The 15717-nt window shown below is 42.0% G+C and overlaps 1 protein-coding gene across 3 annotated transcripts in view; it reads left to right on the top strand.

Moving 5' to 3' along the window:
• The window catches only part of LOC149126407 (uncharacterized), a 342003-nt gene that overhangs the window by 250360 nt on the left and 75926 nt on the right, over positions 1-15717 (top strand). The window contains exon 3 of one of the 3 annotated variants that reach the window (XM_089332521.1): positions 6904-7054. The exons of the other annotated variants lie outside the window; for them this stretch is intronic. Coding sequence (XP_089188647.1) covers positions 6904-6919 — 16 coding nt within the window. The 3' untranslated portion in view covers positions 6920-7054. Of the gene's footprint in view, positions 1-6903; positions 7055-15717 lie in introns of those variants that run through there. 3 annotated transcript variants of the gene reach the window in all.

A 15717-nucleotide genomic window follows, 5' to 3' on the forward strand; every position in this document is an offset into this window, starting at 1 on the left:
CATGGGGCTGCCTCGTCTCCCTGCGTCGTCTCCTTCCAAGGGCTGAGTGTGATCTCGATTCACACGTATCACAGTTACTCTGCACCCTCATTTGTGTTGTTGCTTCTTGTCTCTGTCCCATGAGACTGTGAACTCCATGGATAGGGTGCTCCTGTTGTTTATTTACCAGTGTAAACTTCACTTAGCCCACGGTTTAGCTTGGTATAGCAATGAGGAGGCACTCCCATATTCACTGTGTGGATTAATAAGCCAAGCCTTGTGCCCAAGTAAGAAGTAAATCATGTCATCCCCAGTTTAGGTGTCTACAAAGAGGTAAGATTCCAGTCTTCCCCAGCCATTTTGCTTTGTAAAGGCTTGAACTGAAGCAGGTCGGAACATCCTCCTTAACACACAGATGGTGCGTTGTAGAGGAAGGACCAGAATTGCTGCCTTATGGCTAACTACAATGAGTACATGAACTGAGTGGTAGTTGCCATTGTCTAGCTGGTTTTGGTGCAGGGTCTTACTGTTAGGGCAGTGCTGTTGCTGGGCTGGGGCCAGTGTCTGTGTTGGCTTTTTGTCCTCAGCATGGGCTGATAGGGATGGGGACAGCCCCAGGAAGCAGCGACGTGGAAAGAGGCCAGCCCTGCAGAGCACAGAACTGAATTGTTCTCACCTGTGCATTTGATACTTTTCATTGCAAAAACCTCTTATTAAAAGCACTTTGCTAAAAATAAAGTTTCTACGATACCGAGGAACTTTAAGTGGAAAAGCACTTATAAGGACTTACACTGTGCTTGTCACTGGATAATCACAGGCGTTTTGACAAAGGTACCATTTAAGCAAGAAACAGGAGAAAGAGAAACGAAGATATCTTCTTCTTCCATGTTAAATGGTGAAAAACAAAACCAAACAGAAATCCTGGGCTGACTCATGCAAAGACTGTTCCAGAAGGGAGTGTCTGGGCCTGTGAAGTGACTGACAGGTCAGGGACAGTCCCCAGATGTAGACTTGCTGCACAGTGATGCCTGTCAGTCTTACCTCGGACAACATAACTGGAGGCGTGATCAGTTGTTCGTAGATGGACTCTCCTGTGTGCATGTAAGCTCACAGAGGACTGTGGGAAGTGGCAGGTCTGTCTACCCAGTTCTCAACCCAGTGGGCGTCCTCATGGCAGTCCCTCACAGCACCCAAGTCCTGGTTTACCAGGGCTGTGGGACTCTCAGTGCCACACAGAGAGAGTTCCCGGAAAGCCGGGTGCCTTTCCGTCTCAGCACTGGTATTTACCGGGAAATGGCTCTTTTGTCTCCATGACAGGAAAAGTCTTTTTGTCTCTGTCTGTAGGAAGGAGAGCTATGAATCCAGACTCTACTTCCTGTTCTCTTTAGCGCTGGACTTGGTTGCAGACACTCTGCCTCTGAAGCAGTGTGGGGTGACCGACCACCTGCACACCCCAGCCATTCTTGCAGCTGTTACCGTGAATCTGAGACTGGCTGCTCCGCTTCCCAGCTGATCCCTTCTGCTATTTCTACAGACTTTGTTGCACCCACCCAGGGACTTTCCCTGCGGGGAGGATGATTGCAATTTTATACGGTCCAAGCCGTGGTGGCTCATGCCTCCTTTTTACCTATCTGGAGTGAGGACATTCATTATCTCCACTAGTTTGCCTCTGCCTGTGTGTTCTATGGGGAAGTCACTTAAACTCTCATTCTTTATTTCCACCTTTGTAAATGAAGATGTGGGATTTCCTATGCTTAACCTGTGTCAACTAATAATATTTGGGGATTCCAACGTTCTCTGTAAGAATGGGTAATAAATAGGACACGAAATGCTCCCATAAATATTTCCAAAATCCTCTTGTTAAAATTACGTTGTAAAGAGTCTTTCTATTCATCCTTTCATGCTTGCTTGCCACATCCCGACGCTGGAAATAGTTGTCAAAATAAATAGAAATCTCCCCATTTAAAACATGCATTCGTGCTGTTAGATGAGAAGAATTTTCCAGACAGTTTTGAACTCTTGCTACACTGTGATTTATGCCGAAGTGTTTGGAAAGTTGGGCTGAAGTTTGGCAAATGATCACAAACCGCCTGGAGTTATTTAGCTCTCTATGATGGTTTAATTTATATGAGTGTATGCTTTGCTTCTTCCAATTAAACTGTAAGATTATAGAGGTCAGTAAGAAAGCGTTCTGCTTCCAGAGGTTCTCCAGAGAGCCTAGCACAGAGCTCTGAACACACTGTACCTCGCCCTGAGAGAAGGCATCATATTTCTCCAGGGTTGGCATCTTTGCTCGTTGGGGGATGGCCAGTCGGCAGAGTGGCCTTGGAGAGTGAGTTATGTGTGGAAATAGCTCTAGGTTATGTGAAGAACATCCATTCATTCATTAGGTTATAATTAACCCTACAGGTTCCCACTGTGGTGCTACATCGAATGAAAACAGAGACTAGATAAAAAGCTCTTTCATGTTGACACAGACTTGAACAGGCCAGCTATTAACCACTGATGGTGAGCTATGTTTTGTCAAGGTAATTCATGCTTCACTTTGAGGTGAATCTAATACCGCTCAGCTTGCTCCCGCCTCAGGGTAACAAGGGGCCACACAAAGATAAGCCGAGGGAAAAATCGGAGTCATCCTTCTCTTATTTTTAAACACAAAATGAAACAGAATTGGTTCTGATAAAATCTTCTCATCTTTCTTGTCCTATATTTCTCATCATTTGCAAAATGCAAAGAATTCTAATTACAGCTATGGGGTCTTGCGATATTTGTGTATACTCTGTCATAAATGCATATAATGTAATTATGATTTTTAGTGAATATTGCAAATGAAACTTAAAATAGTAGGAATCATTGCATTCGTTTTAAGCAGGGCAATTGTCCTTTATACACTATTGGAGGCCACTCTGAACAATTTTGGTTCACTATTCTCAGGATGGAAATAGGTTTCCTCTGACTGTTCACCCTGATCTGTTGGTAGGGACAGATGATAGCACTGAGATCAGGCTTTTGATGCTTTCTCTGGATCAGGAAGAGTTAGAAAACTTTTATGGCTGGTGCCGCAGCTTAATAGGCTAATCCTCTGCCTGCGGTGCTGGCACACCAGGTTCTAGTCCTGGTCGGGGCACCAGATTCTGTCCTGTCACTCCTCTTCCTGTCCAGCTCTCTGCTGTGGCCCAGGAGTGCAATGGAGGATGGCCCAGGTCCTTGTGCCCTGCGCGCCAGCCACAGCGGCCATTGCAGGGTGAGCCAACGGAAATGGAAGACCTTTCTCTCTGTCTCTCTCTCACTGTCCACTCTGAAAAGAAAGAAAGAAAGAAAGAAAGAAAGAAAGAAAGAAAGAAAGAAAGAAAGAAAGAAAGAAAGAAAGAAAGAAAGAAAGAAAACTTGTGGTCAACAAGGGCTCTACAGCAAATATTCTCAGCTTCATGGGCCGTATGGTCTCAGTCGTAACTACGAAACTTTGCTGTTGTACCCTGAAGAGAGCAGGTAAACCAAAGGATATGAATGTGTTCCAATAAAACTTTATTGACAAGAAAGGGTAGTGTCTGGATTGGCTCCCAGCGCAGCGTGTCAGCCTTTGCACCAGACTCAGGGAAGGTCCTGACTGTTGGGCTGTATCTGCTGTGGGCATGATGCCACGAGGAGCAAGCGTCTGCTTTCCTCCAGGCATGTGCACACAGCGTTGCGTGAACGAGAGTTCTGATCATAATTCTGGTTATCAGTTAGCATGCATTACCTAGATATATCAACAGAGGTTCTAGATGAGAATGAGCTAGTTGCTTGCCACATAAATTAATACAGCCCATAATTCCTTACCCACAAGTTTGGAATCCAGAAAACTCTGAGAATCCAGGGTTTTTTTGATTTTAATTTAGTGGCAAAATCTGAGCTGGTGTGGCTCATTTGGCAGCAAAGCTGGCGTGCGTGGGCACGACGGCTCTGTACTCCTGTTTATCCGGCTGAACGTGACTCTCGATGCGCCTTGTCCTTTGGCTTCAGGACGCTGCTAGGCATGTCCCACGCTGACTGTGGAACAAAAGTACTCCAGAACGTCTGTGGAAAATGAATGGAAAATAAATTTATTCTGGCACAAAAAGTTTGTAATCCACGCACAGGTTTTTCATAACATGCACTATCGCAGACTTTTTGAAGTACCCTCATATGAAGCGAATAATTGTCTGAAGTCCTCAAATTTCTGAATTCCCAAATCCTCTGACACCAGGATTTCTGATGAGGGAACAAGGACACAAAAACAGGAACTCTCTCTTTTCTTCTGATGCCTGTGGCTGGAAGAACAGCTCCCAGAAATACGCGTCTGAATAACGGCGATGAATTGGTTTAATCACAGAGTCTGACCGATTACTAGGTATAACAGTGTAATCAGCTTAATCACCTGTGTTAATGAAGAGTTAAGCATTTGATTTTAAACCCAAGCAAAGCCAGGAAGATCAGCATTAATCTTTCCCATAATGACCTTTTCTCCGCTCCTTTTGTGTAAATGTATTTTGACAGATAATGCTGTTGCTGGCACATCCATCCATATAAAATGGTGCAAGCCTTTTTGGTCAATAATTGGCTTCTACAAACCTGGTTATGTATGTAGGTGCAACCAGGTGTGGCAGATTGCAGCAATGTCAAGGGCACGCGTGAATCTTGCGTCTGATTAGTTCTCGGGCCCTGTTATTGCCAGAAGTTGGAAGGATTGGGCCCTGGTGTTGTCCTCCTGTCATCTGCTTTCTGGCTCATTCATAAAATGGGGCTCTTAACATAAGGGTAGACGTGTCTCCCATTGTCTTTATACACTTACCATCTTTTATCTACTGCTTGTCTAACATTTATAGTTTTACCGCTGTTTCTGGAGTCTCAATTCATATCATGTTTTATTCACTTTGTAATCTTCAGTCTAAGGATGTCTATGGGTTTGTTGATAGACTAACTGAATGAACGTAGATTTATCAAATGAAAAGTGACTTCTGAGACTACCTTCTAAAAAATTCCCACTTTAAAGATGTTGAAACTGGAATCTAGAGAGGAATATTAGATACCCAGGCACTGTAGATTGCTACCAAACAGCATGGTGACACTATGTCATTAATCCTACATCAACTTGATGAACTAAGTGCATTATCCTTAACTTTCAAAATGTGACAACTGAATCTCAGAAAGGTTAAATAACTTGGTAAGAAGAGCAGAATTGATCAAAAAATCTGTCTTGGGGCCTGCTAATGTGCCTGGGAGAGCAGTGGGCCCCAGTGGGCCCCTGCTACCCATGTAGGAGATCTGGAGGAAGCTCCTGGCTCCTGGTTTGGGCTTGGCTCAACCCAAGCCATTGTGGCCATTTGGGGAGTAAAGCAGTGAACGGAAGATCTCCCTCTCTCTCTTGCTTCCCTGTAACTCTGCCTTTCAAAGTAAAACAATAAATCAATCTTTTTTCTTAATTATCTAAGTCCAAAGTGTTGATTCTTTTCCATCAAATTATAGACTCATGCCCACCCCCATGACTGGTAGGCACCTCTACTTTTTTTTTAAGATTTCATTTTTATTTTCATTTTTATTAATTTTAGAGATAGAGTTACAGAGAGAGAGAGAGAGAGAGATGTCTTCCATCCACTAATTCACTCCCCAAATGGCTGCAATGGCTGGAGCTATGCTAATCTGAAGCCAGGAGCCAGGTGCTTCTTCCCAGTCTTCCATGTTGGTGCAGATGCCCAAGCTCTTGGACCATCCTCTACTGCTTTCCCAGGCCATAGCAGAGAGCTGGATTGGAAGAGGAGCAACTGGGACTAGAACTGGCACCCATATTGGATGTCGGCGCCACAAGTGGAGGATTAACTTGCTGCCCCATGGTGCCAGCCCCTGTGTTTCTACTTATTTCCAGGTTGTCTAGTTCACTTTGATTTGTTTCTGCCAGAGCATATTGAATTATGAGCCTCTCCCTTCAGTAGTTTCCAATCTAGAGAAGAGTAAGGGGCACACAACCCAGATTGTTGCCACAGCTTCTCAACCATACTCCTTGCTTTGGTCCTCGTCCCCTTTCTTTGCACAGCGCTATGGTGATTCTGCAGTTACATATGAAGATCAAATCTCCCCTCTGCTCTAAGCTCTCCAGTGGCCTCCTGTGTCCTTTCAGTGGCCCATGAAGCCCTGCACAGTCTAGCTAGCAATTCTGCTCTGATGTAATCTTTTATGACCTTTGTCCACCTTCCTTGAAACTGCAGTCCCCCTGAGGCTGGGGACTGGCCCTGTGAAACAGTGGGTCAAGCCACTGCCTGCAGTGTCAGCATTCCATGTGGGCTCTAGTTCGAGTCCTGGTTGCTGCACTTCTGATCCAACTCCTTGCTAATGGACTCGGAAAAGCAGCGGAAGATGAGTCAGGTCCCTGGGCCTCTGCACCCCTGCGGGAGACCCCGAAAAAGCTCCTGGCTTCTGGCTTCAGCCTGGTACAGCCCTGGCCATTGCAACCATTTGGGGAGTGAAACAGCAGATGGAAGATTTCTCTCTCTCTCTGTCTCTCCTTCACTCTCTCTGTTACTTTACCTTTCAAATAAATAAATTAAAAAAAAACCTACAGCCCCTCCTATTTTTCATATTCCTGGCATAGAGTAGATACTCAGGTATTTGTTGAATATTAAATAATAGGGAGTGTGTTTTTTGTGGTATGCGATTGGTGCTATGAAGATGTTTAACTGAAGTGCCATAGGAACCAAAGTATCCTCTCCTTAACATAAGATTTATAATTCCTTTATTTGATGAGATCAAATTTGTCATCAATCAAAGAAAGGTTGGACTCCAGCCTGTAAAGATTGAAAGACATTATGTTAGAATTGATTGAAAAGTGTATTATTAAAGTTGTTATAGGATTAAATCCAACCTGATTATCCAAATACATCTGGCCCTGAGAATCTGTCATTTCTTCTGTAGGTTCAATCAGCTGTGATGGGAAATCTTCAGATCTTCGGAAAAGAATGCTGCGTCTGTATTGAGCATGCACAGACTTGTGTCCTTGTCATTATGCCCTAAAAAATATTGCCTAAAATTACATAGCACTGGGTGGGAGTGCAGGTGGGAAGAGCCACTATGTTCCTGAGGTTGTATTTATGAAATACATGAAGTTTGTGTACCTTAACTGAAAGATTTCTGGGTAAAAATAAATAAATAAAAATAAAAAGAGTAACCTAGAGATGAGGTAAAGTATATGGGAGTATATGGGAGTGTGTGCATACTCTATATTAAGTACTCTGCCATTGTGTACGGGACTTGGGCGTCCACAGCGTGGGTATCTGTGGACAGACCTGACCAATCCCCCATGGGTACTGAGGGGTGACCTTACAGGAGGGCTTCAAAGAGTTCGTGGAAAATGTGTATTATGAAAGAAACTATGCACGGGTTTCCAAATTTTCACACCACAGTAATCTTTTCATTCTAGTTTCCACAGACTTTCGGAAGTGCTTTTGTATATTTCAAGGAAAGTTTCGATTTATTTCCATGAGTTCTTAGCCTGTTTTCTCATGGGCTCTTGTGAAACCTGTGAACTCCCTCTAACAGCAGTCTTTTTATATGCATACATCAGGGTCTGCAAAAAAGCCACTCGTATTCAAATGTCGTGTGGTTTGAATGTGTCCCCTCCAAAATGCTGGCGCTGCCAAGGTGGTGGACTTGAGAGGAGGGGCCTAGGCTGTGAGGACTCCTCCCTGGTGAGAGGAATGAAGGCCCTTTGGAAAGAGGCCTGGCCTAACCTTCCTCTCTCTCTTGCCCCGCTGCCTGCAGCCCAGTGAGGACAGAGCGTTCCTTCCCTACCAGAGGACACAGCCCTCCTGCTAATTCCTTGATCTTGGATGTCCTGGCCCCCAGAACTGTGAGAAGTGAATTTTTTTTTTTTTTTTTTTTTTTTATAAATTACAGTTGCTGGTATTCTGCCAAGTGGACAAAGACAAATGCACTTATCAAAATGTTAAAAGACACATTTTTGATATAATAGATATGATTTTTTAGTTATTACATTAGATAATAAGATAATATACTTAAATATGGGGATATGTAAGTGAAATTTTACTCTTTGAATAACAAATCAGTGTGAAAAGCTTTTGTACCTTAGCATAAAAGAGAGCGTTATACTGTGGGTAATCTGCACCAAGGGGACACGCGTTCATGTTGAATTTCCAATCGATTTCAGTTTGGTTGTTGCAAGTGGTGGAAACCTAAATTTGCAAAGACTTACTTTTGTAAGTGGAATAAATCGCTGCCGTAGCTTGCTTTACAAAGTGACACGAGGCTGTCTTCAGGAACGCCAGAGTGCCTCAAGCCTAAATTATTTCTTTTCAGATCTTTGATTTTTTTCTTGCATGTGATTTAGATTTAAAACCGTTGTATAATTTACACACAGTGAAAAGCACAATCTTTATTTATCTGAGGGGCAGAGAGAGATAGAGACAGAGACGGAGAGAGAGCGAGAGAGAGAGAGCGTGAGAGCCAGTGAGCTCCCATCTACTGGTTCAGTCCTCAAACGCCCATGTGTGCCAGGAATGGCTAAGCTGAAGCCGGAAGCTGGACACTCAATCTACATCTCCCATGTGGATATCAAGAACCCAATTTCTTGAGCTATCACTGCTGCAGAAAACTGGAGTTAGGAAATAAAGCCTGGTACTGGACCCAGGAATCTTAAGCAGTGTCTTCACTGTTAGGGTAACTACCTGCCATGAAAACTGCAATCTTAAAGTACAGTTCAGTGGATTTAGATTAATGTATAATACTGTTTCCTTCTCCTCAACTGTTTTCCGACTTCTGTCACTATCGATTGCTTGTGCCTCATTTTATACTTCGTACAAGTGAAATCATGTATTATGCATTCTTTGGTGTGTGATTTTTATCAGCCTATTACCTTTGCACTCCATCCATATGATCGTGTGTATCAGTTCTTTCTTCTTCCCAAGTAGTATTCCATTATAAATTGTTTAATTCATTCTCTTGTTGATAGACTTTTATTGCCAGTATTTTTTTAAAAAAAGTTTATTTATGTATTTATTTATTTGAAAGGCAGAGTAACAGAGAAAGAGGGAGAGAGTTGGAGAGGGAGAGGGAGAGAGATGTATCTTCCATCCCCTGGTTCATTCCTAAATGACTGTGATGGTTGGGGCTGGGCCAGGCTGATATCAGTAGTCAGGAACTCCATCCCATATGAGTGACAGGAGCTCAAGTACCTGGGCCATCTTCTGCCTTACCAAGCGCATTAGAGAGAGCTGGATAGGAAGTGGAGTAGTCGACTCGAACTACAATTCCAGCGTGGGATACTGGTATCCCAAGTAGCAGCTTAATCTGCTACAGCGTGATGCTGGCCCCTCCAGTACTTAGCTGTTATGAATAAAGCTGCTGTTATCATTCTTACACGAGTATTTTTGTGGAAACATGTTTTAATTTTAATTGTGTTAACACTTAGGTATTGGGTCTTAGGGTAAATTTATGTTGAACTGTATTATTGTGTTTTTTTTTTTTCCCTTTCACTTTTTTATGGGTCATTTTTACTAAAGATTCATCAATTTTGCTTATCTTCTTAAGGAAAAATTATCTTTGGGCTTTGTCAATTTTCTCTGTCATTTGTTTTTCATTTTATTTATTTCTGCTCTGCTCTTTATGGCTTTTTTGGATTATGAATTTTAGAACTTTCTTTTTCTGTTTTTTCTTTCTTTTCAACTTTTACTTAATAAATATAAATTTCCAAAGTACAACTTTTGAATTATAGCAGCTTTTCCCCCCGTAATCTCCTTCCCACCCACAACCATCCCATCTAGAACTTTCTTTTTCTAAAGTTTATTTAAAGCTATACATTTTCTTCTAAGCACTACACTTACTTTGATGTGTTTGTCTTATATTGTGGTTCAATTTGAAATATTCTATTATTTCCTCTGGGACTTACTGGTAGTTTAAAAGTATGATGAATTATTTCTAAGTAACTGAGGAACTTCTAGATTTTAAAACTGATCTCAAATTAAGCAAACTGTCATCGCAGGACCACTTGGTATGATTTCCATCCTTAGGATGTATTGGTATTTGTCTTTCCCATCTGTTCCTTATGCCCTTTATGCTCTTTCCCACCTGTGTAGAGCTAATATCTATTTCCTACGCCCCATTTCATCTCTGGTAGTTTTTAACCATGTCATTGTATTAGTATTTTGTTCACTCTTGTTGCTATAGCAAGTTACCATACATTTAGTGGCTTGAAGCAACTACAAGTTTATTTTATTTTATTTATGTGACAACAGCACAGTTTTAGTAGATGAATTGTTAGGTCTCCAGGAATACAGCCTTTGCCCCCTTTATGAATAGTCTCTTCCCTGCTTCTGCAATTCCATGCACATTTTCGGTTTCCTGCATTTCCTTTTGTGATTCCTCTCAGTACTGACTGCTCAGCACATGTGGTGTCACTGTCCCATCTTGTTTATCTGTTCCCCTGTACTGCGCTTCGTGGAAAAGCTCAAGTTACTTCCCTGATGGGGATCTATTTGGTTATCCTCTCAGTGTCTCTGTATCCTGAATTGAATTGCAATTCTTTTTTTTTTTTTTTTTTTGGACAGGCAGAGTTAGACAGTGAGAGAGAGAGAGAGAGAGAGAGAGAGAAAGAAAGGTCTTCCTTCTGTTGGTTCACCCCCAAAATGGCCGCAGCCAGGTACTTATCCTGGTCCCCCATGGGGTGCAGGGCCCAAGCACTTGGACCATCCTCCACTGCACTCCCGGGCCACAGCAGAGAGCTGGCCTGGAAGAGGGGCAACCGGGACAGAATCCGGCGCCCCGTCCAGGACTAGAACCCGGTGTGCCGGCGCCGCAGGCAGAGGATTAGCCAACTGAGCTGCGGCACTGGCCTGAAATGCAATTCTTAATTTTCAGAAGACATTGATCTGAGAATCAGATAAGATTTTATCATAAAAGTGTTCATTTGATCTTATAAATTTATATATTAAAACTTTATAATGGATCTTTTTTTCAAATGCCCTATATTTTATTTTTTTATAGAAAACTTTTATTTAATAAATATAAATTTTATAAGTACAACTTTTGGATTATAGTGGTTCTTCCCCCCATACATGCCCTCCCACCCCCAAACCATCCTACTTGCTACTTTACTCTCTCTACCATCCCATACGTCATTAAGATTCATTTTTAATTATCTTTATATACAGAATATCAACTCTAAACTAAGTAAAGATTTCAACAGTTTGCACCCACACAGACACATAAAGTACTGTTTGAAGTCAAGTTTTACTGTTAATTCTCATAGTACAACACATTAAGGACAGAGGTCCTACATGGGGAGCAAGTGCACAGTGACTCCTGTTGTTGATTTAACAATAAACACTCTCATTTGTGATGTCAGTGATCACCTGAGGCTCTTGTCATGAGCTGCCAAGGTTATGGAAGCCTCTTGATTCCATATATTACGACATTATTTAGACAAGGCCATAATCAAAGTGGAAGTTCTCTCCTCCCTTCAGAGAAAGGTACGTCCTTCTTGGATGGCCCGTTCTTTCCACCGGGATCTCACTTTCAGAGATCTTTCATGTAGGTCATTTTTTGCCACAGTATCTTGACTTTCCATGCCTGAAATGCTCTCATGGTCTTTTTAGCCAGATCTGAATGCCTGAAGGGCTGATTCTGAGGTCAGAATTCTGTTTAGGGCATTTGTCATTCTATGAGTCTGCTGTGTGACCTGCTTCCCATGTTGGATCATTCTCTCCTTTTTAATTCTATCTGTTGTTATTAGCAGACAGTTGGTCTTATTTATGTGATCCCTTTGACACTTAATCCTATCTTTATTATAAATTACAAACTTAAACTGATCGCTGTAACTGGTAAGATGGCATTGGTACCTGACAACTTAGTGGGATTTGGAGTCCATGGCTAGTTTTTAGTTTCACCCTTTGGTGTAAGTCCAAGGGAATGTGTGCTGAACTGTACATCTCTTTCCTCTCTTATTCCAAATCTTATTTTTAACAGGAATAAATTTCAATTGGATTTAAGCACCTAAGAATAATTCTGTGTTAAGTAAAGAGTTCAAACAGTGATATTAAGTAGAAAAAGAAAATACTAAAAGGAATAAAATAGTAAGCTCTTCCCCAGCAGTCAGGACAAGGGCAGCTCAAGTCACTGTTTCTCGTAGTGTCAGTTTCACTTCTACAGGTTTCTTTTAGGTGCTCAGTTAGCTGTCACAATTCAGGGAGAACATATAATATTTGTCCCTTTGGGACTGGCTTATTTCACTCAGCATGATGTTTTCCAGATTCCTCCATTGATGTAAATGACCAAATTTCATTTATTTTACCACTGTGTAGTATTCCATAGAGTACATATCCCATAATTTCTTTATCCAGTCTTCTGTTGATGGGCATTTAGGTTGATTCCATGTCTTAGCTATTGTGAATTGAGCTGCAATAGACATTGAGGTGCAGACAGCTTTTTTATTTGCCAATTTAATTTCCCTTGTGTAAATTCCGAGGAGTGGGATGGCTGGGTCGTGTGGTAGGGTTATATTCAGATTTCTGAGGAATCTCCAAATTTCTTCCATAGTGGCTTTACCAGTTTGCATTCCCACCAACAGTGGATTAGTGTCCCTTTTTCCCCACATCCTTGCCAGCATCTGTTGTTGGTAGATTTCTGTATGTGAGCCATTCTAATCGGGGTGAGGTAAAGCCTCATTGTAGTTTTGATTTGCATTTCCCTGATGGCTAGTGACCTTGAACATTTTTTCATGTGCCTGTTGGCAGTGTGGATTTCCTCTTTTGAAAAATGTCTGTTTAAGTCCTTGGCCCATCTCTTAAGTGGGTTGTTTGTTTCATTGTGGTGGAGTTTCTTGATCTCTTTGTAGATTCTGGTTATTAATCCTTTATCAGTTGCATAATTTGCAAATATTTTTTCCCATTCTGTCGGTTGCCTCTTCACTTTCCTGACTGTTTCTTTTGCAGTACAGAAACTTCTCAATTTGATGTAATCCCAGTTGTTAATTTTGGCTTTGGCTGCCTGTGCCTCTGGGGTCTTTTCCAAGAAGTCTTTGCCTGTGCCTATGTCTTGCAGGGTTTCCCCAATGTTCTCTAATAATTTGATGGTTTCAGGTTGTAGATTTAGATCTTTAATGCATTTTGAGTAGATTTTTGTGTAAGGTGTAAGGTAGAGATCTTGCTTCATACTTCTGCATGTGGAAATCCAGTTTTCCCAGCACCATTTGTTGAATAGACTGTCCTTACTCCAGGGATTGGTTTTAGCTCCTTGATCAAATATAAGTTGGTTGTAAATGTTTGGATTGATTTCTTGTATTTCTATTCTGTTCCATTGGTCTATCCATCTGTTTTTGTACTAGTACCATGCTGTTTTGATTGTAACTGCCCTGTAGTATGTCTTGAGGTCTGGTATTGTGATGCCTCTGGCTCTGTTTTTGTTGTATAAGATTGCTTTAGCTATTCAAGGTCTCCTGTGCCTCCATATGAATTTCAGCTTCATTTTTTCTAGATCTGAGAAGAATGTCTTTGGTATTTGGATTGGTATCACAATGAATCTATAAATTGCTTTTGGGAGAATGGACATTTTGATGATATTGATTCTTCCAATCCATGAGCATGGAAGATTTTTTTCATTTTTTTGTATATTCTTCGATTTCTTTCTTTCAATTTTTCTCTTTCTCATTGTAGAGATCTTTGACATCCTTGGTTAAGTTTATTCCAAGGTATTTGATTTTTTTTTATGTAGCTATTTGAATGGGATTGATCTTAGCAGTTCTTTCTTAGCAGCCGTGGTGTTGCCTGTATATACAAAGGCTGTTGATTTTTGTGCATTGATTTTATATCCTGCTACTTTACCAAACTCTTCTATGAGTTCCTATAGTTTCTTAGTGGAGTTCTTTGGATCCCCTAAATAAAGAATCATGTCATCTGCAAATAGGGATCGTTTGACTTCTTCCTTCCAAATTTGTATCCCTTTGATTTCTTTTTCTTGCCTTGTGGCTCTGGCCAAAACTTCCAGTACTATATTGAATAGCAATGGTGAGAGTGGGCATCCCTGTCTGGTACCGGCTCTCAGTAGGAATGCTTCCAACTTTTCCCCGTTCAATAGGGTGCTGGCCATGGGTTTGTCATAAATTGCCTAGATTGTGTTGAGGAATATTCCTTTTATACCCAATTTGCTTACAGTTTTCATCATGAAAGGGTGTTGTAAATTATCAAATGCTTTCTCGGCATCTATTGAGATAATCATATGGTTTTTCTTCTGCAATTTGTTAACGTGGTGTATCACATTGATTGATTTGCAAATGTTGAACCATCCCTGCATACAAGGGATAAATCCCACTTGGTCTGTGTGGATGATCTTTCTGATGTGTTGTTGGATTCTGTTGGCTAGAATTTTATTGAGACAAGTTTATTTTTTATGGTTCTCGAGATCAAAAGTCTGGAATGAATTGTAAGGCTCTAACAAATCCGTCAGCAGGAGGCTACATTTCTGCTATGGACTCTCAGGGAAAATCTTTTCCTTTACCTTTCCCAGCTTCTTGAGTCTGTTTTCATTTCATGGCAGATGCCACCTGCCATCTGCCATCTTCAAAACCAGTTGTTGTGTGACCCTGCCACCTCTCTGTCTCTCTTCTTTTTTTATTTTAAAATTTTTTTTTTTGACAGGCAGAGTGGACAGTGGGAGAGAGAGACAGAGAGAAAGGTCTTCCTTTTGCCGTTGGTTCACCCTCCAATGGCCACCGCGGCCGGCGCGCTGCGGCCGGCGCACCGCGCTGATCCGATGGCAGGAGCCAGGAGCCAGGTGCTTTTCCTGGTCTCCCATGGGGTGCAGGGCCCAAGCACCTGGGCCATCCTCCACTGCACTCCCTGGCCACAGCAGAGGGCTGGCCTGGAAGAGGGGCAACCGGGACAGAATCCGGCGCCCCAACCGGGACTAGAACCCAGTGTGTCGGCGCCGCTAGGCGGAGGATTAGCCTAGTGAGCCACGGCGCCGGCTCTGTCTCTCTTCTTTTTACCTCTCTGTGAAGACCTTTGTTTATATACTGGGCCTGCTGTGACAAACTATGAAAATCTCCTGATCTGTAACTGAATCCCATTTGCAAAACCTCCTTGTGATGTAAGGTAATGTAGGCACAGGTGCTGGAGTGTAGGACCCAGGTATCTTTGGGGAGGAGTCTCATTATTTTATTTACCACAGTCACTTTGCTTGTCCACTAGTGGTTACCCTGGCTATTACAGTGTATGTCATTAATTGATCACAGTTTACCTGGGATTAATAGTTTACCACTTTATGTGTAATTATATATTGAATAAGGACTTTACAGCCACACAAATATATTTCTTTTTTATTTTATTTATTTTATTTGAGAGTTAGAGTTAGAGACAGTGTGAGAGAGAGAGACAGAGATAAAGATCTTCCTTCTGTTGGTTCACTTGCCAAATGTCCACAATGGCTGGAGCTGCGCCCATCTGAAACCAGGAGCCAGGTTATTCTTCCAGTTCTCCCATATGGGTGCAGGGGCCCAAGCACTTGGGCCATCTTCTACTGCTTTCCCAAGCCATAGCAGAGAGCTGGACTGGAAGAGGAGCAGCCGGGACTAGAACTGGCACCCATATGAGATGCTGGCATCACAGGCGGAGGATTAACCTACTGCGTCATGGAGCCGGCCCCGACAAATGTATTTTTTAAAATCTTTGTGCTACTGTCCTATATTTTATTTTGTGTATGCTATGAACTCCCAGATACAAT

The sequence above is a fragment of the Oryctolagus cuniculus genome, chromosome 5 (assembly GCF_051225735.1).
Source record: "Oryctolagus cuniculus isolate XC-2025 breed Fujian yellow rabbit chromosome 5, ASM5122573v1, whole genome shotgun sequence".
Taxonomy (NCBI): Eukaryota; Metazoa; Chordata; class Mammalia; order Lagomorpha; family Leporidae; genus Oryctolagus; species Oryctolagus cuniculus.